Genomic DNA, 12849 nt, shown 5'->3' with positions numbered 1-12849 from the left:
AAGAGAATGCATAAAATGGCAGCCATAAGTAACCACACTCATAAAACAGCTTCTTTGGAGTTGAATTTGACACAGGTCTGAAACAAAATGGCACTGAACACACGAACGCAGACTTTGAAACACAACTGAAGCTCTCTTTACTCCATTTCCATATAAACTGAAAGGAAACCTTACATGTTGGAATGTCAAAAGACCCTATATCCAAGAAATATGGAACTGGACGCAGAAGACAGCTTTAGTCCAGAAATGTGAGGCCTACCCTGGGAAAACTAAAGAGACCTGCTCTCAAGGACGAATGAAGGGAAGTAGTTTTCAAGTCACACAGGTAGCTAGGAAGGGACCAATACTCTAGATGTTCAATCAGCTTAACTATTTATTCCCCTGATCTCCTAACCATTCCCACAGAGTCTGCAAAATCCTCTGTATTTGCATGGTCCCCTCTAACCCTTAGCTCTGGCTTTCTTGGAAATATGAGTTCTTTCACTATAATAACAAAGATATGGGACTGTATTTTCAAGAGGGAAACTCCTGAATCTATGGTGTATTATTTACAAACATTGCCAACCATAAGACATGGGGAACAGACAGTCAAAGCATTTCAAGAGCAAAGCAAAAATCCTGACAAACACCATTCACCTGTCAAGAACTCACAGGCTGATTCAACAGAAGACAGAAAATCAGAAGCAGCAAAGCAGGTGGTTATTGAAGAAAAAGTAAATATATTTGCAGAACAAGGCATCAGAATAGAGAGGTAGTTGAGCAGTATCACAACCATAATTCTTTACAACATCATTTGCATGGCCAAAGAGGGTTAGGAAACGAGAAAGGCCTAATACCAATGAGCCAACTCCCATGTCAAATTCACAAAACACAGGACAAATGCCGAGAGAGTAGAACTCCTAAGACAGAGTGTGACTGTCAAAGAAATGAAAACACGGGATAGACATGATTATTGTGGACAAGTGATGGCAGGAAAATAGGGGTAAATGAGCCTGAGCAGATGAGCTCTTCAAATTCTAGATGTGTATGACCACAAGATGGATCTGCTAACCTGTACAATCCATATCTTTGAATAACCAACAAGACTAATTCACACATCTGTCCAGGTTATCACAGAGGAAGGGCAAGGGCCATGAAATACCTATTACAGTCCCCTGTCTGATATCCTGGCTGTACATCTTCACGTAGTATTTCCCCTGTACAACAGGACTGGGACTTTTCATGGAGTAATATTTTCTTTCAAAGGACTGTCTCCTTAATCTAATTTTTCTTTTAGCATCTACACATATTCTTAATATGCATCAGTTGGGGATCATTCCCTCCACCTTGTACAGACTGCAGAAGCCTGGAAAATGATATTTGCCACCATGATGTGGAGGACTAATAAAAGCAAGCTTTTGTTCCCAAAAAAGACAAGCAGAGGTCTAGGTTCCTACAACAGAGAGATAAACAGAGAATACCTCAGAAGTGTCAAGGAGACCTCATTTCATAGCTAGAAATACACACACACACACACACACCAAACATCATATTTCTAATGAAATATAGAAAAAAACCAAAAATATATAATACAGAGTGAGTTCAACCACAAACAGCTTAACAGAACATGATGGGAACTAAGCTTGCACGCGTACCAGGCATGGTACTCATGTACGAGAGATGAGGGTAAAAAACAGCATGGAAAAACATTTTGTGTGATGTGTCCCACACCTACAATGGAACTACTATGGAGGATGCAGCAGGTGAACCATGAGCTCAGGACAGTCCAGCACAGGAGCCAGTTTCTAAGTTACATTCTCTTAGGAAAACAAAAATGGCCCTTGGGAGGCAGAGGCATGGGGATATATGTGAGTTCGAGGCCAACCTGAACTATGAAGTTCCACATTGCAAGGACTCTAACACAGAGAAAATCTAATAAAAATCTAATAAAAAATAAAAATAGAAAAAAAATTTTCACTATGGCCAGAGTGGTAGACTCCTGAAATCAAAGTACTACAGAAGCATTATACAGAGTATAAAGGCTCTCAGTCCTGCAAAAGGCAAAATAAAAAAAGTCACATGTTTTAGATACAGAGCATTTTGAAGCCTGATCTAGGTAATATTAAAAGAGGTAGACTCAAAATTAAAATGTAAAAGAACCAGGACCTTAACATAGAAGTGGAAAAAAAGTAAGAAACTTTCTCCTGCCTTGAAACGGGGAAAACGGTTTATAAATTTTTAATGGAAGGAGAGAGATACACTGGAAAATGAAGGAAGAAAAAGAGAAAGGCACAAAGGGAATGTTGGTGAAAATAGAGAGAGGTAGTAGTAAAGGGGGAAAGCGGCGCTTCCTTGCAACAGGATGGAATGACTAAAAGGCAATGGAAGAATAGACAGATGATATGGGGAAGGAGTGACAGAAAGGAGGACTTAGAAGAAGAAGCAAAAGGGGAGGAGACACAGGTCAAAAAAGATGCAGGAGAAGGAAATATGCAAGAAGAAAGATAAGAAGGCTTGCGGAAGAAGAAAGGAAGAGAATGTGGACAAGGAAAAGTTAAGGAAGAAAAGGAAAAAGACACAGAAGATAAAAAATGGGGAAAAAAATTCAACCACTGCTGGGCAGTGCGATCCGGCTCATGGAAGGCAGGCATCAGTAGGGAAGACGGAAATTCCTGAGTTGTGGACAGACAGGACCAATGAACAAATGAACCACTGAACAAATAAAAGATTAAAGGACATATAAGAGCTGTCACTGGGACAACGGGGATCAGAAAGCATATAAAGCAATGATAACGACTTAAACTGATTATATATACATAAGGACACTGTCCAAGAGTCAGATATGCAAAAAAATCACTGACAAAAATCTCACCTAAAGGCAAACCTTAAGAGTCTGACAGCATGAAGAGTTGAGGATAATACAGAACAACAGAATCTTTGACATGTTTCAAACAGGGAAAAATTGCCGGGCGATGGTGGCGCACGCCTTTAATCCCAGCACTCGGGAGGCAGAGGTAGGCGGATCTCTGTGAGTTCGAGACCAGCCTGGTCTACAGAGCTAGTTCCAGGACAGGCTCCAAAGCCACAGAGAAACCCTGTCTCGAAAAACCAAAAAAAAAAAAAAAAAAAAAAAAAAAAGAAAAAAAGAAAACCAAACTGGGAAAAATTGAACCTCAGTTTAGAATAAGTTTTAACCCCATGCTATACCAAAGAGAGACACTCGTAAGCACGGCACTCATAGAGAGTCATATACAATTTGCATGGTAAAGTGCCTATTCCAAAAGCAGCAGATAACAAAATAACAAAACTGTATGAATTATCACAAATACTCTCAAAAGGGTTTTCTTAATCTCAATAGACATGTATTCTTGGGATGGTATCTTTTTAAGTCAGCTTTTCAATGTGAATAAATTACAGACAGGAGACCAAATGAGGGTAATTCTGTACAGAGAGGCTAACATCAACAAAACGTGTAAGATTGCAAATATCAGAGACAGCATTCTTTCATTTCTTCAAAACAGCACGACTAAAAGGAGGAAGGGAGATGACATGGTGCAGGTGACTCAGGCCTGTGCTCCAGCCAGCTGTCTGAGGGTCTGAGAAGAGCACGTGACAACTGACTACTTCCAAACCAACACAGTGACAGAACAGTCACAGAGCTGACCTAGGCCACTGCCGAGAACATATTTCAAACTTAAAAGTCAAAAGATTGGTAAGAATTGGATTTATGCTCATAGAAACATCCTGAATACCCTGGACTAGGTAGAAGGCTGTAATGAGCTAGGCCAGCCTGGGGCTTTCCCTGAAGCCAAAATGTATGGAGAAATAACATAGTTTCTTGTCAAAACCAAGGCACATCAATATAGGTAAAAGATGTTTTAGAGGATTTCATAACTGTAATATATACACATGTATATGTAAAAATGTTTGTAAATAAATAAACACATATATTTTTATTTTAATGATTCAATATCCTTGTATTCTGAGTCATCGCGAAGAAACACTAATACAAGATCTTAAGCTGTTTCCTTTACTTCAGGACCTTCTCTGCCTTCTGTTTAGAATTTTTACTTTTCTACACTTTAGCCCTGTTTGTGATGGATTAGAGTGACACATTTATGAGCGTATCACATTGCAGTCAAATCATATGCATACAATGGGTCTAACCAATCTTGTGTCTACATAGCCAGCTCAAACCAATCAATATGAAACACATTTAACCCTGTTAAGAAATATTTTGTCTTGAAACTATCAACTATATTCTCGAAAGACAGACTTGTTGATTGAAAGTAGGGCTCTTTCTAAGTGCTCTAGCAATACACCCCAAGAACTAGAATACAAAAGCAACAGACGCACCTGAGGGAAGGGAAAGAGCTCTTTAGAATCCTGCTGTCCTATGTAATTGTACTCCCAACCCTTCTGCCTCTTCCCTCAGGCAGTCCCTCAGCCTGGCTTCTCTTAGTTTTCTCTATGTTATGGCCATACTTACTCCTCCTGCACTTGGATATACTCCTCCTCCTCCTACTCCTGTTGTCTGGGGTCCATACTGAGACATCAATGGTCCTACAATGGAAGGTTGAATTCTGCTGAAAGGTTCCTGAGAGAGAGATGACCAGGGGATGAAAAGTTAGAGAAGATAGTAAAGTTTGGCATCGGGCATGCTTATAAAAGTTGACTCCTGGCACATGCAAGAATACTAGGCATTTCTACATGCTATACACAGTTTTCCTGAAAGGAAAAATGGGATAGTGTCAGCGAAAATTCTATTACAAGGGGACGAAGTCAGCAGAAAGTTGATCACATACTGATGCACAAAGATAAAGCAGAGTATTGCAAGTGAGACCCAAGCTCAGTGCACACAGGCCATAGGAATGAAAAGCATGGCCTCTCAGGATGGGAACACCTGGGATCTCAGGAACAAAGACACTGCCCCCATTAGGTCCTGCCTCCAGGACACAGCAGGCCTTGTCAAGCCTGTTCCTGGTTTTAGCCCAGGAATTGAGTTCCTTCTCTGCACATCTGTGTCTCAGAGAAAGACACAGACAGGTCAAGTGCAAGAACGGGGTCTGAAGAAGGAAAACACAAAGAAATATAAAAGAAATATTTATAAAGGTATATTGAAGCTGAAATCCTGGACCTCAGGAAGCAAAAGGAAAAGAGGCCTGGCTCAGAAGGAGAAAAGGGTTGGCTATCTCTCAAACACTGAAAAATTGATGCATTTGTTGTATGTATATATACACATCTATATACACACACACATTTATATATAAATACATACATACCTAGGTTCCAAGGGACAAGCAAAGGTATAAAATAGCAGCTATAAATGACCACACTCACAAAACAGCTTCTTTGGAGTAGAATTTGGCACAGGTTGAAATAAAAGGGCTCTGAACACACAACCTGAGACTTTGAAACATAACTTGAGCTCTCTTTACTCCATTCCATATAAATTGAAAGGAAACCTTTCATATGGGAATGTTAACCGACCCTGTATCCCAGAAATACAAAATACTGGAGGAGGAAGATGGCTTTAATCCACCAGTGTTGTATCTTGTTCACAGAGCGCAATATCCTTTAGCCACAGATTTCCCCCTGTATCAGGACCGGTACTTGGGGTGGAATAATATTTTCTTTCAATGGACTGTTCTCTTAATCTATTTTTTCTTTTAGCATCTTCACATATTCTTAATAGGCATCAGTGGGGATCATTCCCTCAATCTGCTCTAGACAACAAAAGCCCAGACAATTACATTTGCCACCATGATGTAGAGGACTAATAAAAGCAAGGTTTTGTTCTCAAAAAGACAAGCACAGGTTCCTACAGCAGAGACACAGAAACAGAATACCTCAGAAGTGTCAAGGAGACCTCATCTCATAGCCCAGAGCCACTTAAAGACACATAGCAAACATCTTATTTGTACTTATGTATAGACAGCAACCATATTATATAATACATAGTGAGTTCCAGCGCGAGTAAGAATAACAGAAACAGCTTACAAAAACATGATGGGAACAAGGCCTGCATGCGATCCAGATATGAGGGTGAAAAACATCATAAAAAATATTTCTGGGAAATGTGGCCCAGGCTGACAATGGTACTACTAGGGAGGAGGCAGCAGGTGCAGCATGAGCTCAGGACAGTCCAGAACAGGTGCCACATTCTAAGTTTTATTCTTTTAGGAAAACAAAAATGGAACTTTTAATCAAGCACTCAAGAGGCAGAGGCATGGGGATATCTGTGAATTCAAGGCCAGCCTGGACTAGGAAGCAACTTCCACACTGCGAGGACCGTTTCACAGAGAAACACTGTTCTAAAAAATAAATAAAAGTGGAAAAAATTTTCCACACTGAACAGAATCGTAGGCTCATGAAATCACAGCACTGAAGAGCCACCAGACAGAGTATAAAGACCCTAAATCCTGCAAAGCACACAATAAGAAAATGTCACATGTTTTAGATACAAAGCATTTTGAAGCCTGACCTAGGTAATTTGAAAAGACGCAGATTCAAAATTAGAATGTAAAAACAAAAGACAGATCTTAACTATGAGAAGCATGCAAGAAATTGATAGTGTATACAAGAACACAAAAACCTCAAGGGTAGAAATATTGTAAATGTATACAAGAAAAAAAACATCAAGAGCACATCTATAAAAAGATGCACGGTACAAAAACTAGCAAAGAGGTTCAATCAGAAAGCACACTCAGACAGAAACAGAGAGAGAGAGTAGGAGAAGGAGAAGAAAGGGAGGGAAGGAAGGAGGATTTGACAAGTTATGGAATGGAGGGGAGAGACTGATTCAACCCAAAACTGAAACAAGCAATTCAACATTAATGAGTAGAGTGTCTCAAGATAATACTACAGACAAAGGCTAGGTGACATCTTTCTACTGAAAATATTAATAATAGCACTGTCCAGATAAAAGATGAAAATAATCCTTTACATATTATTAAAAGTGGAAACAGATAGACTATTAACACCTATTCCTTTCAGGATCATCAATTGCAACAGACATATACTCTCTGCTACACTACATCTACTCCAAAAGTATACCCTTAAAAATAGAGATCTACATCCCATCAATGGTGCCTTCAAAGCTACAAGTCCCACTCTGCTCCCAAACTCTCCTATCCACCACAACCTCAGAAAAACACAAGGCTGCTTCTCTTACTTTTCTCTATGTTATGGCCATACTTACTCCTCCTGTACTTGCATGTGCTCCTCCTCCTCCTCCTGTAGTCTGGGGTCCATATTGAGGAATCCCTTGTCTTACAATGGAAGGTTGTATTCTGCTGACAGGTTCCTGAGAGAGACAGAACCAGGGGGTGAGAAGTTAGCAAGGATAGTAAAGTTTAGGATCAGGCATGCTTACAAGTTGCCTGCTGGTACAAGCAGGTTTATTAGGAATTTCAACATGTTACACAGCTTTCCTGGAAGGTAAATGGGACAGTGGCAGCAAAAATTCCCATACAAGGGGACAAAGTCAGGAAGAAGTTGATCAAGTACTTAAGCACAAAGGTAACACAGAGTACTGCATGTGAGACCCAAGCTGAGTGCACACAGCCCATAGGAATGAAAACCATGGCCTTTCAGGATGGGAAGACCTTGGTTCTCAGGACCCAAACACACTGCCCCAATTAGGGCCTGCCTAGGATACTGCTGGCCTTGTCAATGTGTGCCTGGTTATAGACCAGGAATTGAGTTCCTTCTCTGCACATCTGTGTCTCAGAGAACTCACTGACAAGTCAAGAGCAACGACAGGGTCGGAAGAAGAAACACAAAGGAAATATTTATAAAGGTACATTTGGTCTGAAATCCCGGAACTCCAAAGGCAACGGAAGAAGTGGCATGGGTTAGAACGAAAAGAGGATTGGCTATCTTTCAAGCACCGAAAAATCGATGCATGTGTTGTATGTATACATACACATATCTCTATGTACACACATTTATACAAACATAAATACATACATATATACATAAGATATAAGTGACAAGAAAAGGCATGCAATGGTAACTATAATTAACCACAGTAAAAAAAAAAGCTTCTTTGGTGTAAAATTTGACACAGGTCTGAAATAAAAGTGCACTGAACAAACAACCTGAGACTTTGAAACACAGCTGCAGCTCTCTTTATTCCATTCCATATAAATTGAAAGGAAACATTTCATGTGGTAATGTCAAAAGACCCCGTATCCCAGAAATATGGAATAGTGGAGGAGGAAGATGGCTATAGTCCAGCAGTGTAGGCCTGACCTATAAAAACTAAAGAGACCTGCTCTGCAGGACTAATCAAAGGTATAGGTTTCAAGTCACAAAGGTATCTAGGAAGGGACCCACACTCTAGAGGCACTCCTTATCCAACGTTCACTCAGCTGAACTATTTATTCCCCTGATCTCCTGACCATTTTTACAGAGTTCTGCAAAATCCTCCATGTTTGCATGGTCTCCTCTAATCCCTAAGGTCTGGCTTTCAAGGAAATATGAGTTCTTTCACTATAATAACGAGGATATGGCATGTATTTTCAAAAGGGAAACCCTTGATTTCATCTAAATACACATGTCTTTTCACGATGGTTTTTTTTAAGTCTGCTTTTCAACGTCAATAAATTACCCACAGGAGACCAAATAAGGATAATTCTGTACAGACAGCTTAACATCTTCTAAACATGTAAGAATGCTAGTATCAGAGACAGCATTCTTTCATTTCTTCAAAGACACCACTACTAAAAGGAGGAAGGGAGATGACCTGGTGCAGGTGACTCAGGCCTGTGCTCCAGCCAGCTGTCTGAGGGTCTGAGAAGAGCACGTGACAACTGACTACTTCCAAACCAACACAGTGACAGAACAGTCACAGAGCTGACCGAGGCTACTGCTGAGAACATATTTCAAACTTAAAACAAAAGATGGGTAAGAATTGGGATTTTGCTCATGAAAACATCCTGAATACCCTGGACTAAGATGGAGATTGTTAATAGCTAGGGTTGTCTGGGGCTTTCCCTGAGGCCCTGATGTATGGAGAAATAACTTAGTTTCTTGTCCAAATTCAGGTACACATTATACAGGTAAGAGTCAATTTAGGTGATTTCAAAATTTATATATATATATATATATAAATATATAAACACATATATTGTTTAATTTTAATGATTCAGTGTCCTTGCCTTCTCAGGCATTGCAAAGAAAAAATAATTTGTGATCTTAAGCTGCTTCCTTTTATTCGGTTCCTTCTCTTCCTTTTGTTTAGAATTTTTATTTTTCATCATTTAGTCCTGTTTGTTTTGCATTAGACTGAAAACATCTATGAGGGTTTCATATTACAGTTAAATCATGTACATAGAATGGGTCTAGGCACTCTTGTGTCTACATGGACAGCTCAAACCCATCAATATGAAACATATTTGACCTTGTTAGGATATATTTTGTCTTTAAACTCTCAAGTATATGTTTTCATGTCTTTAAATTTATTCAGACACTTTCAGGTAACCAAAGGCAGACTTTTTGACTGAAAGTAAAGACTCTTTCTAAGTGCTTTAGCAATACACCCCAAGAACAAGAATACAAAAGCAACAAAATCAACTCAGGGAAGAGACAGAGCTCTTTAGAATCCTGCTGTCCTATGAAATTGTACTCGCAACCCTACTGCCTCTTCCTTCAGGCAGTCCCTCACCCTGGCTTCTCTTACTTTTCTCTATGTTATGGCCATACTTACCCCTCCTGTACTTGCATATGCTCCCCCGCTGCCTCCTGTAGTCTGGGGTCCATACTGAGGCATCAGTTGTCCTACAATGGAAGGTTGAATTCTGCTGGCAGGTTCCTGAGAGAGATGACCAGGGGATGAGAAGTTAGAGAGGATAGTAAAGTTTGGGATCAGGTGTGCTTACACAAGCTGACTGCTGCTACAAGCAGGTTTATTGGGAAATTCTGCATCCTATATAAAGTTTTCTTGAAAGGAAGAATGTGATAGTTTCAGCAAAAATTCTATTACAAGGTGATTAAGTTAGCAGTAAGTCGATCAAATAAAAATGCAAAAAGGTAACAGAGAGCATTTTAACTGAGACCCCAAATGAGTGCACACAGGCCATAGGGATGAAAACCATGGCCTCTCAGGATGGGAAGACCTGGGTTTTCAGGTCCCAAACACACCGCACCAAATAGTGCCTAACTCCAGGCCACTGCTGCCCTTGTGTAGAGTGTGCCTGCTTTTAGACTAGGAATTAAGTTCCTTCTCTGCACATCTGTGTCTCAAAGTAAGCTGTTGACAAGTCAAGTGGAAGAACAGGGTCAGAAGAGTGATAAAGAAAGAAATACAAAAGAAATATTTATAAAGGTCCATTGGCCTGAAAACCTGGACCTCAGGAAGCACAGGAGAAGAGGCCAGCATCAGAAGGAGAAGAGTGTTGGCTATCTCTCAAGCACTAAAAAAATCAATGCATGTGGTATATGTATATATGCACACATCTATAGGCACAATTAATACATAAATACATAAATATGTAGGTTTTAAATGCCAGTAAAAAACATAAAATGGCAGTTATAAACAACCACACTCAAAAAAACAGCTTCTTTAGGGTAGAATTTGATACAGGTCTGAAATAAAATGGTGCTGAACATAGAAACTGAGATTTTGAAACACAACGGCAGCTCTTTTTTATTGAAACTAAATACATCCTAATAGAAAACAAAATACAACATAACTCTTTTCAGAAAACAGAAATATTTAATCCTGTCCATAGCATCAGAAGGTGCTCTGTCCTTAGAGCATGGTATGATTCTTGTGAGTGTGCACTCATGATTTGCTCTGGCTCACTGCACTGGTACTGCAGTGAGGGTAGACGCAGATCAGAGGGAGTCACATCCCAGATAAACAGTCATCAGTACTTCCAAAGTCTATCCTGTGACTTATTCAAAATTACTCTTTATCATAATTTTGTTCATGGTGCTAAGGATGGAACCTTGGACTCCCTACCCAAGTGCTGAGGCCCACCCTCTGCCCACCACAGTATTTCTCTCCAGGGGAGAGAAGTCCTGACAGAAGTGCAGGAAATAAAATAATCTTTCTTCCCACCATCAGCACAGGGCCCCATGTTCAGCTAAGCTACCTGCCTGCTTTCAGAAGCACATTATACGGTGCACCTTTTTCCTGATACACCAGGCTACCTAAGTCTGAATTCTCCTAAAGGCAAAGATTAAGAGTTTGACAGCATTGAGAGTCGACAAGAATACAGACCAACAGAATCTTTTACATGTTCTATCCTGGGAGAAACTGAACCTCATTTTAGATTAAGTTTTAACCCTATGCTATACAAGAGACAATCACTCGTGAACACAGCTCTCACAAATAGTCACATATGATTTCTATAGTCAGGTGTCTATTCCCAAAACAGTAGCAGACAAAATAACAAAACTCTATGAATTGTCACAAATACTAACAAAAGGGTTTTTAAAATCTCATTAGACATGCATTCTCGGGATGGTATCTTTGTATGCCTGCTTTTCAATGGGAATAAATTACACACAAGAGACCAAATAAGGACCATTCTGTACAGACAGTTTAACATTATCAAAGTGTGTTTGAATGTTAATATTTGAAACAGCATTCTTTCATTTCATCAAAGACACCATTGCTGAAAGAAAGAAAGAAAGAAAGAAAGAAAGAAAGAAAGAAAGAAAGAAAGAAAGAAAGAAAGGGATATAATCTGGTGCAGGTGACTCAGGCCTGTGCTCCAGCCAGCTGTCTGAGAGTCTGGGGAGAGCACATGACAACTGACTACTTCCAAACCAACACAGTGACAGAACAGTCACAGAGCTGACCGAGGCCACTGCTGAGAACATATTTCAAACTTAAAAGTCAAAAGATGGGTAAGAATTGGGATTTTGCTCATGGAAACATCCTAATACCCTGAAGTAGGTTGGAGGTTGTTAAGAGCTAGGCCGGTCTGGAGCTTTCCCTGAGGCTCTGGTGATTGGAGAAATAACTTACTTTTTTGTCCAGTTTCAGGCAAATACAATACAGTTAAGAGACATTTTACATGATTTCATAACTGTAATATATGTACAAATTTGTATAAGTATATATAGATAAATATATTTTTTAAATTTAATGGTTACTGTTCTAGTCCTGTGAGGCATCATGAAGAAAAAATAATTCAAGATCTTAAGCTGCTTCCTATTCTTTAATCCCATATCTCCCTCTTGTTTAGAATTTTAATTTTTGCCTGTGTATTCTTGTTTTTTTGGACTAGACAGACCACATTTATGAGGGTATCAGATTACAGGTAAATTATATGAATACTATAGGTCTATGCAATCTTGTGTCTACATAGACAGCTCAAAACAATAAATATGAAACACCTCAGACCCTGTTCGGTAATATTCTGTCTTGAAATTCTCAACCATATATTCTCATGTCTTTAAATGTATTGGAACATTTTCAAGTAACCAAAAGCAAACTTGTTGATTGAAAGTAGGGATCTATTGCTTTACACCAAAAGAACTAGTATACAAAAGCAACAGAAGCACCTTCCTTCAGGCAGTCCCTCAGCCTGGCTTCTCTTAGTTTTTTCTATGCTATGGCCATACTTACTCCTCCTGTACTTGCTTGTGCTCCTCCTCCTCCTCCTGTAGTCTGGGGTCCATATTGGGGAATCGCTTGTCCTACAATGGAAGGTTGAATTCTGCTGACAGCTTCCTGAGAGAGAGATGACCAGGGGATGAGAAGTTAGAGAAGATAGTAAAGTTTGGGATGAGGTGTGCTTACACAAGCTGACTGCTGGTACAAGCAAATTTATTAGCAAATTCTAATCCTATACAAAGTTTTCCTGAAAGGAAAAATGGGACAGTATCAGCAAAAATTCTATTACAAAAGGG

General features: G+C 39.6%; 1 protein-coding gene across 6 annotated transcripts in view; it reads right to left on the bottom strand.

Moving 5' to 3' along the window:
- Positions 1-12849, bottom strand: part of Scml2 (Scm polycomb group protein like 2) — a 157775-nt gene that overhangs the window by 137609 nt on the left and 7317 nt on the right. For all 6 annotated transcript variants that reach the window (XM_075958084.1, XM_075958088.1, XM_075958086.1 and 3 more), the window contains exons 2-5: positions 12566-12670; positions 9692-9796; positions 7181-7285; positions 4469-4576 (exon numbers count right to left, since the gene is read on the bottom strand). In XM_075958084.1, coding sequence (XP_075814199.1) covers positions 4469-4576; positions 7181-7285; positions 9692-9754 — 276 coding nt within the window. In that variant the 5' untranslated portion in view covers positions 9755-9796; positions 12566-12670. The remainder of the gene's footprint in view (positions 1-4468; positions 4577-7180; positions 7286-9691; positions 9797-12565; positions 12671-12849) is intronic.

The sequence above is a fragment of the Microtus pennsylvanicus genome, chromosome X (genome assembly GCF_037038515.1).
Source record: "Microtus pennsylvanicus isolate mMicPen1 chromosome X, mMicPen1.hap1, whole genome shotgun sequence".
Taxonomy (NCBI): Eukaryota; Metazoa; Chordata; class Mammalia; order Rodentia; family Cricetidae; genus Microtus; species Microtus pennsylvanicus.
The sequence above is the reverse complement of the archived record's forward strand: the minus strand, read 5'-3'. Positions and strand labels throughout refer to the sequence as shown.